Below are 16784 nucleotides of genomic sequence, written 5' to 3'. Positions count from 1 at the left end.
TTCATGGGAAGTGATTTATAAAGAAATATAATAATGAACATTTGAAATGGGCTTTGATTTCAACTCTGTTGGCATTGTGAAAGGCAAATGGCCGCTCTCCAATGGATTTCACATTCCATGGTCTGCAGCCTTCTTGTGGTCATGCAGATTTCTGGATGTAGAGAGGGAATAATACTTGGGCGCTTAATAATTTTATTTATTATTTCTTTCTGGCTTCTTGTACCCCTTTGGTTAACAGAAACCAGAAGGCTGTCTCTTTCTCTAAAAGATCACAACTAAGCATGAGAAAATAGCTTGAGTAAAAAGGCATGTAACATGTAACACCAATGGTTTCTCATGGAGGATTGGGTTGATTGGGAGTCAACAGTGGAAAGTTCTGAGCAGAATATGATAGGAACTAGAAGCCAGGAAGGCCCAGGCAACAGCTTGCACCATTGCATTAAAAACCACTTTCTGGTTAATTGAACAGAACTAGACATTTTAATTGTTTGAGGTCTCCTAGAATACAGCAGTGCCAACAAAGGTCCATATAGTAAAAGCTTTGGTTTTCCCAGTAGTGATGTATGGAAGTGAGAGCTGGACCGTAAAGAAGGCTGATCACCGAAGAATTGATGCTTTTGAATTCTGGTGCTGGAGGAGACTCTTGAGAGTCCCATGGCTTGCAAGAAGATCAAACCTATCCATTCTGAAGGAAATCAGCCCTGAGTGCTCACTGGAAGGACAGATTGTGAAGCTGAGGCTCCAATACTTTGGCCACCTCATGAGAAGAGAAGACTCCCTGGAAAAGACCCTGATGTTGGGAAAGATGGAGGGCACAAGGAGAAGGGGATGACAGAGGACAAGATGGTTGGATAGTGTTCTCGAAGCTACCAGCATGAATTTGACCAAACTGCAGGAGGCAGTGGAAGACAGGAGTGCCTGGCATGCTCTGGTCCAGGGGGTCACGAAGCGTCGGACATGACTAAACAACAACAACAGAATACAGTGGTACCTCGGTAGTTTGGGAACCAATCGGATGATGGGAATTGTAGTTTCAAAACATCTGGAGGGCCGAGGTTGAGGAAGTCTGTTATAGAAGAACCAAAGCACCCCACAGAACTAGTGTTTGTGCAACTGGATCATAGTTTGGAATTGCTTGGTGCCAGATTTATGGCACTCTTGAGTTGGCCTCTTCATATATGAAACTGAGATGGCATCATAAGAACTTTGGCCTTGGGCAGATAGGTTAGTGAGACTGGAATAACCCTTGCAGAATCCATGCTGGTTCTGCTCTAGCAAGACTTATTCTATCTTTAATAATGTTTCCACCAGTTTCCTTGATCCCTTTTAAAAGTCAGTGTTAATTTAGCCACTGGCCAGTCCTTGGATATAGAGCTTATTTTATTAGAAGACCAGCAATTTCTTCCTCTTCTTTAATTCTTTAAGAACTCCTGGGTGAATGTCTTCTGGATTTGGTTCCCCTCGCCCTGCTGTTATTAATTTGCCAGCTCAGGGCAGTGTTAAAAATTAGCCGGGCACCAGGCGCAGGTCCATTTGTGACCATGTGGAGACCTCTGGATACCAAGCGACTGATGTCTCCATCAAGCAGAAGAGCTTATTTATTGCATTTATCTCCCACCGTTTTCTTCAAGGAGCACATGGTTCACCCCTGCCTCTCAGTTAATCCCTCTAACGACCCTGTGAGGTAGGTTAGGAGACTGCTAGTGACTCTAAGGTCACCCAGTTGACCGAGGGGGGATTTGAACCCTGATCTCCCAGTTCCTAATCTGACACTCTTGAGTCTAACCCACTGGCTTCCTAGCAGGTGAACAAGTATGGGGGAAAGCAAAATGTCACTTCAAGAAGAATTGGAAATCTTTTCCTGGAAGCTTGAATTTGTTTTCTTCTGGATTGTTTTATTTGATGTTTTAATGTGTTGTCAACTGCTTTAAAATCCAAAGCAGTACAGTGGTACCTTGGGTTACAGACGCTTCAGGTTACAGACTCCGCTAACCCAGAAATATTATCTCGGGTTAAGAACTTTGCTTTAGGATGAGAACAGAAATCAAGCTCCTGGGGCGCAGCGGCAGCAGGAGGCCCCATTAGCTTCAGGTTAAGAACAGACCTCCAGAACGAATTAAGTTCTTAACCCGAGGTACCAAGGTATAGAAATGCAGATGTTGATGATGATGTTGATAAGCCCGAGTGAGGTGGAACTGGCACCTAGACATACCGTTGTGGCAACCGCAACCTAGGTTTAAGGTGCCATTTGTCAATTAACTAACTGTATATATCAGAGTTTCTTAACACTGGCTCATGATGTTACTTCACAAATTCCCCGGTTCAGTCTGGCATCAACAGTTATCTACTACCTGAGACTCTGGAGACATAGCTGCTAGTCAGTGTCAGCAGTACTGAGCTAACAGGACAATGATAGGCTAGCTTGACTCGGTATAGGGTATCAATATGTGTAAGTAGAATATTTTTGAAAGAACTAGTAGGCTGAAGGTCTATATAAAAACTTAATTCAGGTGACTATATTGAAGCATCCGACCTCCCAGTCTGCTATCTTTGCTGAGATTATTTAGATTTTGATGTTGCTTCACTTAAGGAGAAGAGTGTAGGATGCATGCTGTGCTTTATAGCTGCCATTGCTCAAAACTATCATTTTTTTCTGTCATATTTTTCTTCTAATTCTAGCTTCCAGCCAGATAAGTCATCTGTATGATAAATGGCAGAGAGCTCCCTTTACTGATACACATTGCTACAAATAAAATAAATCCACTCTTTGGGGTTGGGGGGGCAGGCGGTGAACAAAGGGAAGAATCCAAACCATTATTTACATTTGCAGTCTTACTGTACTATAAAATGTCTTCAGCCTAGGCTGTAACTATCTTTTACTGAATTGCTTTTTGATCTGGGGTTGGTTTTTTTCTTCTATTTTTACTCTATACACTAGAGATATAAAACATCTTTGGGGCTCGGTTCATGAAGAAAACTACCAGGTTCTGAATGCTGGTACCAGATAACTAGAATAAAAAATAAGCACTCTTGTAGCTTAGCTATTCTTGACACCACTAAACAGTTATTTTAAATTTGATTACAGAAGCAGCAGCTTATCAAGAATCTCTCCACTCACAAAGCTGGCCAAGTTTTTAGGGTGCAGGAAAATCCAAAAGGGGGGAAATAGGCTGCCATCATAAAAGGGACGGGGTGGGGGAGGTTTAGATTTGAAAGAAAAGGGGAATTATCCTACAAAATTTGGGGAGACAAGAAAAGAAGGGGCCATTGCATTTGAACATAGGGATGAAGGAAGGAGGAGAGAGCAGAATGGTTTCCTGCAGAGAGACAGGATCCAAACAAAGAACACTGCCCCTTTAGAAAGAATGCGTGGGGTGGTCATAAGGGAATAAATTGAGGGGAGGGGGGATAGCTAGACAGTAAAAAGGAGAATAATCTGGTGGAGGTGGAGAGGAAGAGGTCAAGGGAAGGTTGTGTGGCCCTTCTGTTTCTTGGTCATCCTTGAACTACTTCTGGAACATTTGGTGTTCCTCAGAGACTGAGGAGCCACAATACTTCAGTGAATTGATGGGACTGTTTGAAAATTAGCTGAGTGAGCAAGTGGAGGAATCTCTCTGGCTGTGGAGCAATGATTTTGGCCAGCTTCTCCTCTTCTCTAGATGTGCAGTATTTGTGCCTCTTTCCATCCTCAGATCAGTTTGCATGTCTGCTGACACTGATACACCTTTTCTAGGTCAGGAGAGGGTGGAGGCATGATCTCCCGTCTTGGACATAGACCTTTTTGCACCTTCTTTTCTCTGCTCATCTCAGTAAACTGACAGGAATCAGTGTGTGCTGTGTAAAGCTTATTTCAGGCAAAGACCCAGTTGGCTATATACTGGTAGAAAATAAATGAAGAAGCTCTTAATGCTTTAATTTGTCTCTTTCTCCTGAAGGGCTTTGTTATGCAAAGTCATGCCAGTGCCGCTGCCTCCTCTCCTAACCTTCAGAAAACCTCCTGGAAAGCACAGTATGTGTGGGTTGCAGTTGGCAACCTGCTTGTGAAGTGGCAAATAATCATGTTTACATTTCGTTTTCTTCTTGTTGATGATTTACGTATGTCCTTCTTTTCTATTTTAAAAAGGGGAGACTTCAGCCATAAAGAACCAGCCTACAAACAGTTATTGGAATACACCAGGGGTGTCTAACAGGTCGACCGCGATCGGCAGGTTGATTTCCGGATGAGTGTCGTTGTTGTTTTTTTTTAAATTCTGCATATTCACTTTTTAAAAATAGTTCAACAACTTTGACCTGCCCCCCCTAAAAAAGCTCAACAACTCTGAACTCCACCCCCCCCCCATGAGTAGTTCACTGCCAGTTTTTTCCCCCAGGAGTAGATTGCAGTCTTTGGGGAGTTGGACGTCCATAGAATACACTCATCAGACATGTTTAGCAAATGGTGGTAGTGAGCTATGAGAATAAGAAATGCCTTGCTAGATCGAACTGAAGGCACACTTAGTTCTTCATTCTGTTCTTGTGGTGGCCAACCAGATGTGTATGGAAAATCCATAAACAGGACCTGAGTACAAAAACTCCCTCCCACTAGTGATTCCTAGCAGCTGGTATTTGGAGGCATGCTGTCTCTGATACCAGATGAAGTATATAGTCATCAAAGTTAGCAGCTGTTGATAGCCTTCTGTGTCATTGTCCAATTACCTTTAAAAGCCATCCAAGTCGTGTGTGAAGAAGTACCTTCTTTTGTCTGTTGTGAGTCTTCCAGCATTCGGTTTCATTGGATGACCCCTGGTTCTAGTATTATGTAAGAGCGAGGAAATTTTCTCTATCCACACCCCCCTCCCTATGCATAGTTGAATACACCTCTATCCTGTCCCCCACCTCCACTCACCTTTTCCATAAATGAAAAAGCTCCAAATGTTCTTAATATGAGAAATGCTTCAGCCCTTTGTTTTGTTGCCCTTTGTGGACTCAGTAATAACCTCCTCAAGCTGTGATGACCCAAACAGTACACAGTATTCCAAGTGTGATCCGTGACATGGAGTTTGCCTTTTATCACAGCTGCTGCGCACTGGGTTGGCATTTTCATTGAGTTTCCTGCCACAACTCCCAATATATCTCTTCTGGCCACCATCAGTTCAGATAAACAACTCACAGGATGCAGTTTTGGTGTTGTACAAATAGCTTCATTGAAACAAGATTAAGTACAACTTGTGCTAAATGAACAGTTATTTTAGAAGCACAGGGCATCCATTATCTGTTATTATGAACTAAAGGCAATCTGGAGTTATGTGTGTAGAAGAACATGTGTATTAAGCTACCTAGTGAGAATTAAAACTTGGAAATTATTAGTGTTAAAGGATATCTGAGATGCTTCTATTAAACTGGGTTTGCCTTGTACTCCCTTTATAAACAGGCTGTTTCCAGATATCTCTATAACTTTGAGATGAGAAATTCAGTTTTTCTTTTTGAACATGGCTCTGATTTTTTGTGTGGTTACACAAAGGTAAATAAAATACTTATGGCTTACTCATGAGCAAGGCTAAGCACCTGTGTAGATGCTATATTCAAGAGACATCTTGCTGTGCTATATTGTAATGAGAGCATAATTAACTCAGTGACATGGGTAATAGTGTAAACAGCTGCTGCAAAGTTCTGGAAGCTTCAGCCATAGTAATTTTTCTTGAGAATTTGCTTACTGTGGTTGAGATCAAATTCTTAACTAGAATTGAGATATCATATTTAATGCATAATCCTACGAAATCCCCACAAAACAGCCAGACAGCTCTTCTACTGATTCATTCTAATACTCATTCATTGGTATATACTGGGCAAATTACTTGCCTAGTAGTACCAGCTCTTTTAGTCCATGTACTTGACTGGAGTGTTGAAACAGCTCTGAAGCACTGTTAATTAATCCTGCTTGTTTTGGTTGCCAACTGCATAGGTTTCTTACCTATGTCTTCGACACCTCTACAATTTTTGTCACGTTCATAGTAACAGTGTTTACTTCTGTTATCTCAGACTGACAAATCAAGGAAGTCCAAATTATGGGGGAAGACTATATGTTGTAAGAAAAGTTACATATAGGTTGAATGTATTTTCTTTCAAATTTGTCAGAAACTACCCTTGTTCTCAAGATTTCAGATGTACTGTGCCTCAGATTTTATAGATGTGCACACTAGCTAAACCTCATGAATGTCCCCTTTGTTAACAATTGGAATTTGTCTTGCTTTATTGATGTTGGGCTTTAACTGTTTTCAGAAGAATAAGATGGTTATCCTATGTTTGAAAGAAGCTGTGACATTATGCTGGAGGAAATGTTTCCTCTCAAAAGACGTAGAGCGGACAAAAAGTTTCTGAGTGCCTGCCAACTCACTTGGTTTTTAAAAAGGATTGGGGAAATTAATTAACTGTAGGTATATAAAATGGCTATTATCCATGAAAGACAAATTTACCCCTTAGCGCTGTGGGTTAAACCACAGAGCCTAGGGCTTGCCGATCAGAAGGTTTGAATCCCCACAATGGGGTGAGCTCCTGTTGCTTGGTCCCAGCTCCTGCCAACCTAGCAGTTTGAAAGCACATCAAAGTGCAAGTAGATCAGTAGGTACCACTCCAGTGGGAAGGTAAACGGTGTTTCCATGCGCTGCTCTGGTTTGCCAGAAGCGGCTTAGTCATGCTGGCCACATGACCCGGAAGCTGTACACCGGCTCCCTCCGCCAATAAAGCGAGATGAGCGCGCAACCCTAGAGTAGTAGGAGTTGTATCCTGTTCTGCTGTTTCACTCAAGTGACAGACATCTACTTGTGCAACAAGACTTCTCTCCTTTCTTTCATTCCCTTGTACACCTTCAAAATTTACTCCAGAGGATTGGGGGTAGGCTCTCCTGAGACTTTGGGTGCACGCAGGGTAGATAAGAGGAAGACTACATCCAGTTGTGCCAGCAGAATGACATTTTCGCTCAGAACTCAAGAATTTCCTTGCTGCATCTGTTCAAGGTCTACCTTGCTCAACATTCTGTTTCCTAAAAGTGGCCAACCAAATGTCTTTGAAATCTCATGAACAGGCACTTCAGTGGTGAATTATGGCTAGGCAGTATATTTAATGTTCATTATGCATTACTTTACTTGTTGTTCAATGTAACCAGACATTTCAAAATAGGTATATTATATCAGCCGATATTGCAGAGTTAACAAAGCCTGGGGATAGCACAACGTAAGACTTAACTTCAAGAACATTAAGTGGCTTTGAAAACCTATTCCGAGCATGATGATTTATGGGCAAGTCACTTTGACATAAGCACAAATGAGTTTTCGGTCTATTTTTGAGCAGCAGAACCGAGGGCTTTCTTTCAGCATCAGTGACATTTAGAGACTTTTTCAAAGGCATTTGTTTGTCCCACACCAGCATGTCTTTTCATACTACGTCGTTTTACTTCAACTTAGAAGACCTTTTATCTGTACGCCATAAAGATTTTAACTCTATATCATTATGGCTAAATTGTTCTGTTTATAAAATTATTTAGTACAATAATATTAAATAAGTTTTGGTTGTATTGCGCAGGCACAGCCAAAATCATTTAGTAACAGATAATGGTGAATTGTACCAAGGGCAAAGAGTAAGGCTTACATTATTATGCATAGCCCCAAAAATGTTAGGAGTGTGTTGGGTTACCCAAAGCAAGGACTATAGAGAGATGTTAGTAGTGCTAACTTTATGTTATAAGATGACATAATTTTGAGGGTTTTGGTTGTTGTTTTTGTTTTCCTTTAAAAAAGATGATGAGGCTGCCCAAGACCTGCTGCAGAGTGAATTTAAGGAAAGGTTTCCCCTTCTGAGCTCTTTACAGTGGTACCTCGGGTTACATATGCTTCAGGTTACACACTCAGCTAACCCAGAAATAGTGCTTCAGGTTAAGAACAGCAGGCAGCAGGAGGCTCCATTAGCTAAAGTGGTGCTTCAGGTTAAGAACAGTTTCAGGTTAAGAACAGACCTCCGGAACGAATTAAGTACTTAACCTGAGGTACCACTGTACTAATGTATTAGCAGACAGCCTAGTTGAGTGCTAGAGTTTCTGTTGCATTTTGGATGTTTGTGCCTGAGAGCAAATACGTAAAGCTATAGGAAGCAGGGTGGACTAATTTTCTATCAAGACCACTTAATTGGTCTTCAGCTGGTAGAACTGTGGCAGAGAATTGACACCCCAGTGCCATTCTCCTTTTTGTTTATATTGCTTAATACGAGGACAAGTAGGATGGGGGAGAAGGACCAGAGTAGGTCATGATGGGGGGGGGGGGGATCCCGAGTCTGAAAGACTGGAAGACTGCTGATTTAAATGTTTTCCTATTTGTATTTTAGATACTTCCTAGACAAAACCACATAGAAATTAATTACTTTCACCATTAAAGCATGATTACACAACCTAAGGTGGTAATTCAAAACTTGTGCTCACATGTCATCTGAAGAGAGAGTTGAGAACATCTGCAAAATTAATGGACTTCTGTTTGACCCTCTATAATTACATTTGAATCTCGTGAACAAGAGTTGAAGATATAAGTACACAAGGCTTTCCAAAAGAAAGAACTAGGTGCTACTGGGGATATAGGTCACATCCTCACCATACATTTAAATCGCTTGGTTTTCCCCAAAGAATCTTGAGAATTGAAGGTTGTTTAGGGTGCTGGAAATTGTAGCTCTGTGAGGGGTAAACTAAATTTTTCAGGATTCTTTGATGGAAACTGTGTGTTAAATGTGTGGTGTGGATGTTCCCTATGGCGCTATTTTCCGTGGGACAGAAAGTAAATGTTCTGGTTGGCTGACAGATAGTCATAAATATTTGAGAAAGGAAACACTGAGCTCAAGATGTTCAGTGGGTTGTATAGCAGCCTTCTTGATGGGATGATGTATTCCAGACATCTGAAGGGCACCAGATTGGGGAGGGCTGGCATATACAGTATGAGAACACTCAAGCTGCCTCTGTGAATGAATGACCCTGTTGAGATACAGAGTGATGTTTCCTGGAAGCAGGGGTAGGAGCTGGATCTTAATACCTGTGATAGGTCCCTGCGGCTGCTGTTTCAAGCCCCTGATAGTAATATAGTTTATGGCTGTTTTGTGCTAAATTGCAGTGCTTGGCAATCAAAAGGAAGATATCTTTCCCCATTGTTTTTCTTCTTCTTTTCATGAAAAAGCAGCCTTCAACCAGCTGTCTCTCCCCCCCCCCCCCGTTTGTGTTTTGCTATTGCATAGCATTAAGGGATGCCAGTTGTGTGCGTAATCGATAGCATTTTGGCAAGGGTTAAATTCTTGTCTCTGCTCATTTCTCACGAGAGAGATTGGGAAGCTGTTTAAAGGTCTCAGAGTGCCTATCGAGAGTATCTTTGGCTGTCAATACAAAATAGATTTGCGTCAGATTGAGTTTGTAGTGTCCGAAAATAATGGAGTTGTTTGATGGGTCTTATCTCATTAGCGTGCTATACCAGTGAGAGTGCCTGCTGTTTACCCACTCAAACTCTGAACTTCTTGAAAGCAGTATTACAGAACTTACAAACCATCACTTTATTTTTCCTGCTCTGATCCCAGTTTACAGTGGAATGTATGTATATTCATAGTTCTAATGAAGGATTTGGCATTATAGCTATTTGGGCTCAATAATATGAAATCTAATCTGACATGTTTGGTCTTGATTATTACCAGCTATGAGAGTCTTTTTCAGTGAGTTAAAGGAAGCGAATATTGATAGTTGCACTATGCTGGTTCAACTGGCTTTGACACCTATCCAAAATTGACTCTCTCAGTTTTGCACGAAACCATGTGTTGTGGTGAGAGGACTCAACAGACAACATTTGCTATGTACCTTGTGGTGACTGCAATTCATTTTTCACTATTTGTCTCTGCCCGATGGTGCAATGAATTGGTTGGGGAGCAATTGTTATTGGAATAATTGATCAATCTTCTCTGGATTTAAGTCAGACATTTATGTGCAAGTAAAGTATAAATTTTATAAATTAGTTCCTTTGAAGTTTTCTGTGCAGCCATTCCAAAGGGGATAGCCACTTTACCTGTTCAGAATAACTGCATGGTGTACCTCAGCAATGTTGGGAGGTTGGGGACAAGTACAGTTCAGACTGGGTGGAAAATTGTACATAAAAATAAAACTTCCTATATGTAGAAATTGAGCACACCCTAAAGTGTGCTCTCAAACTCTTTTTTTCTCAATTGAAAATAAAAATGCAATTTAGAATTAATATGAATATCACTGCAATGAATGTGCTCTCTCCCATTTTCAACCACAAATTCATAGACACCACATAACTAAACAAATTTGGCTGTGTTGTTGTGAGCAGGTGAGAGCAATTTAAATGTACTGTATATGGACATTTTCACCAGAAGTGCAGAAAAACTCTCAAGGGAGGGAGATTTTGTGGGGTGGGGGTGAAGGCACTGCCAAAATGTTTTTTTAAAATAATGAGTAGTTTTGACTTAGTCCTACTTTTAAAAATATTTTTCACCTTTATGTTCTGCAGCATTAAATTCTCAGTGGGATTCAAAGTGTTTTAAGCGCTTCCAAAATGCACATGCTTAGCTGAGTTATTTTTTAAAAGACCTTATCTTGCAAGAAAAAACACTGAAGATGGCCAGGTGTGTGGTTAAAAGCATGTAGGAATTCTTTTAAAAATGGTTTCTAATATTCTGCTTCAGATGGGCTTCCTTCTCGGCACTCAAAGCTCATGAGGTTTCCATGGCAATGTTCTCTTTTGCTAAAGGTTACCAGAAAATTACACTTAATGGCTTTATTGGCAATACAGATCAATTTCACTTCCCAGATTTACTGTTGTCTTACAACATAGAAGCAGTAATTCTGGCCAATTAATTTTCATCTGGTGTGTGTTTAACAAAGTAGCAGTCTTCTCTACATATAAAGTGGTGGCAGTCCAAAGATAGATGGTGACATCCCTCGTCTGTCCATTTCACCGCCCTCCCATTTCCAATGACTGCTGTTTAGCAAGGGGACTAGACTTGATAATGCCAGGGCCAGCCCAACCATAAGGCACACTGCACACTTAGGTGGTGGAACCCCAATGGAGTGGCACCTCATGGGCACCCCACCATAGCTGTCAAGCATCCCTTATTTGGCGGGAAACTCCCTTATCCCAGCTCCATGTCCCGCTGCTGTCCCTTATTGATGATGTCCCTTAAATTTCCCGGGTTTCAAAGGAAGCAGCTCCTCTCCCTCCCTCCCTGCCGGCCAGGGAGGAGGGAGGCTCCAACTGTGTTGCTTGGCTGCGTTGCTCACCCAATAAGGAGTCTAAGAACGACTGGCGGGTGGAGCTTGCATGCCTTGTGCCGATCAAATCGGCCGTGTTGCCTGGGGACTCACCTTTGCTCAGCGCTTCCCAGCGGAGAGGTGACGGTGGTTTTCCTTGCTGCATCCCCTTTGCCGGGTTGCTGCGCTGTGGGAACCACCGCTTGAGGCTTCGTTTGGCTGCTGGTTGACTAAAATCCCTTATTTTGGCTGCTGATCCCTTATTTTCGAGGCTGCTGGTCCCTTATTTTTAAATCTGTAAGTTGACAGCTATGCACCCCACCTGCTACCACCAGATTAAAGGAGCAGCATCTTGCTGATGCTGGGACCTCTCCAATAACAGTGGGAAGGCTTCTGCAGTGGCACTGGAGACTCCCAAGTAAAACGTGCATGGATTGGGGACCTCAGTGACTAAAGCTGCATGTGCATGACTAAGGCTAGGGTGAAAGGGCTGCTGTTGTTATAAAAGTAGTACTGTTTAAACTAAGTTTAAATCCAGCACAATACTTTACATAACGCGTCCTACACACACATATGCTGGCATTTGAAAATATTCATTATTCTCATGACTTAGGGTTTTGGCTGCCATTGCAGGGGCTGAGCCCCTTTTATGTCTGTGGTGTCCAATTAAGAATTGCTATTGAAAATATGATATTAACCATGTGTCACTGATGTGAATAGTGAATTAGTTCATGCATTTCGAAAGAATAAATAGAAAGTGCTGCTGAACGGGGTTGGGGGTGGGGAATGGTAACTAGCTATTCTGTTTTTGCTTCCATAACCTAGGTTCCAGGAGCCATTTCTATTCCCAGTTTCTAACACAGGCATGTGCCCACCCCATTGGTCGAAGTGGCTCCTCAGTGAAGACAAGTCCTAAGAAAAATGGCATAGACCTTGATTTTTGATAACTAGGAATCTTGTAGCCATAAATGCATAATGTATCAAAATTCTTGGTGAACTTAATTGGCTTTTTTTGGTTGAACATTGAGCAGTTTTCTTTCTGCATGATGGGGTACCATATACTCTTAATTACATTAGTCCTGTATTTTGTTACAAAAATCAACAATTTTTTGTTCAAGTTGTTCTACAGGTCTGCTCATAATTCAGTTTTAATGATTCCAAATACCACAGCTTTCTTATCTGTTAAGCAAAATGACTGGCTGAACAACATCTGTTAGTAATAGTTAACAATAAATCTATACAGTTGGTCTAGAGCAGGGGTCTGCAACCTTTAAGACAAAAAGAGCCACTTGGAACCGTTTCCGAAGAAAAAAAACTGGGAGCCGCAAAACCATTGCGACATTTAAAGCAAATATATCTCTGGAGCCGCGATCTGACAGCGGGCGGGCGGGAAGGTGACGTCGGGACGGTGCATAACTAACGCACGCACCGCCCCCATGCAACGTCACAGCCAGTACAGCGCCCGCCACAGTGGGGAGTGTCGGGGAGCACAATGTGCCTCCTCCCCTCGCTAGTATCCGCCCCGGAGCCGCGGCAAAGGTGTAAAAGAGCCACATGCGGCTCCAGAGCCGCGGGTTGCAGACCCCTGGTCTAGAGAACCAACGGACATATAAAGGGTTTAGGAAAATAACAAAAGTAAATCTGCAAGTGGTTATTTTAACAAGAACCAAATATTCATTTAAGAAGTGGAGTTTGAACATTAGCGATGTGCTAGAGGATATTTAGAATAAATGAGAAGTTTTCACCAGGTCTTAAATGTCAGCTCCTGCACCAGTTGGATTTGTGTGGAAGTCTGCCATGGCCTTTCACAAGCTAATGAGGACAGAATTCCACTCTGCTACCCTAGGCAGCAGAGCTAAAAATAACTTATTAGGAATATCCTGCCCCAATTAGTTCCCTAGAGGAAAAGGAGTCAAATTTGCTTGAACAATTGTCATTCATATTAATGATTCCAAATTCTCAGTTTAAATGGGATGGGAGCATTAGAAAAATAAAAATGGATTTTTTTCACCGAAGCAGCATTTTGTGCCAGACTCTCACTTAGCGTCTTATTTTGTTTTCCAGTTGTGTATAGCACTGGGTTGCTCGTTTTCTACTGTGCTGCCCTTATTCTTAAGCGTGTTCAGCCTAGGATCCAGAGTTTGTTACGGCACTTTGGCCATTCACTCCTAACAAGCCACTTGAGTCCTTGAATATGTAAATCAGGCTACTATGCCTGGTAAAGCTGCATTGACCCCTTTTCTAATTATAAGCAGGTGTCTCGTTGCAGTTTGCCCTTCCATGTGGGCTAGTAGCTTCTGTAGACACAAAGGTCTTTTAACTAGTCTCCCAGTCCCTTGCACCCTTTATCAAGCCAAGTCATCTGTAAAGCCTTCATCAAAGTGAAGTCTGTTTCTGACCTGTACAGATGGTAACCCTTTATTGTTCCCAATTTATTACTGCAGCAGAAATCAAAAGGGCACAGTCTTAGGGAGGAGAGAACCCCTTAAAAAAAATAAAAATAAAATTGAACTTAAAGCTAAGGCAGGTTCAGATGTACTCACCGTTCTTTACTTTTGATGCATTTTTTACTCAGTACCACACACAAATTCAGTAACATTCTGAAACCCCTGAAAGAGGAGCTTCTGGTACTATCTTGGAGCATCTCAGAATGTTACGTTAAGACTTTTCATTGAGCAAGGATACCAACTTGAATAAAATATGGGGGGGGGGCAGGTAAGCCCTGCCCTGCAAAACCCATCAGAAGATGCAGCAAACATATACCAATTGAATGGCAGTGTCCATTAACTTTGGGGGGGCCCCGTCCACCTCAAATATGGGGGTGGGGGGCTGAAGAGACCTCAGAGCCTAGGAGTTGGCTCCTATGTCTTTGAATATTTCACAGTTCCTTGTGTGAACTCCAGTCCTAAACAATCCTTTCGTTGTTTGCGTAGCCACTTGGGGCCATTTAGAATATTACTCAGCAACAGAATTGGTTTGTCACAATGTACGTGCTCAACAAGAAGACCGTTGTGGTTTTCTGACTGTTGTGCTTTGTATGAAGTGTCTGTTTCTCTTAACTATTTGGGGTTTTTTGCAGTTGTACTTGACATTGTTAGATGTATGCTTAATGCATCTTAGGTGTGCACCCAAACAAATAAAAATCAGTGAAATGGCCTTTATCATCCAGTAGCTGAGAAGCCCTGAGTGTTGGCTGATATTCTTTCAACTTTCTTCCACTTCTAATCAAATATCTAAACAGGCAGAGACAGAACAGAATTTAGGGTCATTTATCTCTAGTGAACTGGCTGCCAGACTCTATTCTCTTTTATGGAAAGTTCCAGCTTTTGAAGCATATCTGTCACCACTGTGGCTTCATCTTTCCCCTTTATTATGGGAGGGTCCTTAGCTCAGTGTCAGAGACTGGTCAGTGAATGCCACCTGACTGCTTTTTATTTAACTGTGCTTCAGAGAAGCTGCCTTAGTAAAATTGCTTTCAAAAATCATTTCTGCTTTTCATAGGCACTGTTGCTTTAATTTCATGACCCTGGTATTTCTGGATAAAAGCCAAAGGAGAAAAGGGTGGGATTCAACTAATGGGTTCCATCAGTGAAAGTCCTATGAGAAGATTTCCTCTTGTGCAATGGGGCTCCCCCCTCCCACTGTGGGTGTGGGGAAGTTGGAAAAATCCCTGCAACAGCATGCGGGAGGAAAAAGGTGAAATAGTTCTGTCTGGTAAGCCATAATGCCTCCCCTGGCTGAACAATCACATTGAATTCCTCCCAGAACATAGTTAAAAGCTATGGGTGGTAGTCAGTTAAGTTTTACTCATAGTAGACCAATTGAACTTAATGAACATTGATTTCAATAAGTTTACTCTGAATAAAACATAGCTGACTGCTATCCCAAGTTATTTGTTTATAATTTTTTTAAAAGTTAATTTCATTTGTGATTAGCTCAGCTATCAAGCAAGTTGATGAAAATACCTTTTTGTTCTAAAAATGCTTTTAAAATATCTGACCAGTCTTTGGCAAATTTTACAAATCTGATTTCACCTGTCGCTCAGTACATGGATGCTTTTTGGTTTGGTCCCTGATATCTCTAGTTAAGGACTCTCTAGAAGCAGAATAGGCCTGGAAAAGATACAGTACCTGTCTTTGAACGTCACTGCTCCTTCGAGGCATCTGGGTTAGATTTGGTAGACATGGGAAAGAAAACAGGCTGTTTTTCTTTTTTGATTATGGAAGTGGGTCATTTGAAAAAATTGTGTGCCTAAAAGAGAGAAAGTGTGAAAAGTAAAACTTGCATGGTTGCATTCAAGATTCATTTGTCTTGATTCTATCTTGGTTTGTTTTTTAAAGGACAGATCTTCGTAATTTTCTGTTCATAAACAAGAGCTTTGCTCGTGGGGGGGGGGAGGGTCGCACCTTGCATGGGAACTCCCTTAGCAATGCTCTTTGTTGTGATCCAGAGTTGCGGCTGAGCCACACTTGCTGCAAACCGCATAAACAAATTGAATTAGCCAGGATAGGGAGAAACTCGGTAATGGCTGTAACAGCATTTACAAATGTTGAAGTGATGTGCTTTTCCCTGACTCAGACGTTACTTAAATAAAGCAGGAACTGTCTTATTCCACAGGCCATCAGTTGTAAAGGGCAGCACAGTATATCCTACACGTTGTCAAGAAGCCAGACGGTGGTAGTGGAATATACACACGACAAAGATACAGATATGTTTCAGGTAAGTGCATTTGCATGACCTAAAAACAGCTGCTTGTGGGCTTTTATAGCGTATTTCCTGTGTGACGATGTCCTGAAATGGCTTACAGAAATGGTGTCCTGGAGTACAGGGTTTATTCTCAGATGTTGCTCTCTCTGAAGGAAGGGCCTTACCTGCAGGTTGCACATTGGTTTTAGAAGTGCACACTGGGAAGCTTTGGTACACGTACATGCAGCAAAGTATGTGCTTTGTTGTCATATGTGACTGCACACTAACTACTTGCATACTTGTTTTTCTGACACTGAAAAGCCTTCCCACTATCTTACTCTGAACTGTCACAGCTCTTTTTTTGCTCAGTGTGTCATCCTTTCAAAATTCACTACTGGCTTTTGTTATTGGCAAAAGTGTAAAGGCATTCTACAGGCCTTTCAATAATAATCTTGAGCCTGGACTGTGTCCCACTCTTGCTCTTTTGAAAGCACTCCCAGTGGGAACTGGTGGTGGCTGCATTATTTATATTTTCATTTAGTGATGCTCTCTAGGTCTTTCCAATGACATATTCATTCAGCAGTAAATATACTGAGTTACAGATGCTCAAAAATAGGTTCTTGGTTTTCTTCCAGGAGCACAAACAAAGCCATTACTTAAACGCATTGTTTCAGTTAAAATACTTTCTGCCACATCCGTATGTGCTTCACAGCGATGAGAGATCTCTTGTGCTTTCAAAGCACAGTGCGTACTAGAAAATTGTTTGTTAATATAAAAACCTGCCTGTCTTTTGGAAAACTCAGTATATTACATGGAGCTCCCAGTGTTGTCCTATTCT

General features: G+C 41.7%; 1 protein-coding gene across 1 annotated transcript in view; it reads left to right on the top strand.

Annotated features, from left to right (window-relative positions):
- Nucleotides 1-16784, top strand: part of PELI2 (pellino E3 ubiquitin protein ligase family member 2) — a 72967-nt gene that overhangs the window by 42682 nt on the left and 13501 nt on the right. The window contains exon 3 of the mRNA XM_083736782.1: nucleotides 15878-15979. Within this exon, the coding sequence (XP_083592908.1) occupies nucleotides 15878-15979 (102 nt within the window). The remainder of the gene's footprint in view (nucleotides 1-15877; nucleotides 15980-16784) is intronic.

Source organism: Podarcis gaigeae (assembly GCF_964106915.1).
Source record: "Podarcis gaigeae genome assembly, chromosome: 1".
Classification (NCBI taxonomy): Eukaryota; Metazoa; Chordata; class Lepidosauria; order Squamata; family Lacertidae; genus Podarcis; species Podarcis gaigeae.
Note: the sequence above shows the minus strand (reverse complement) of the source record. Positions and strands in the feature narration are given on the sequence as shown.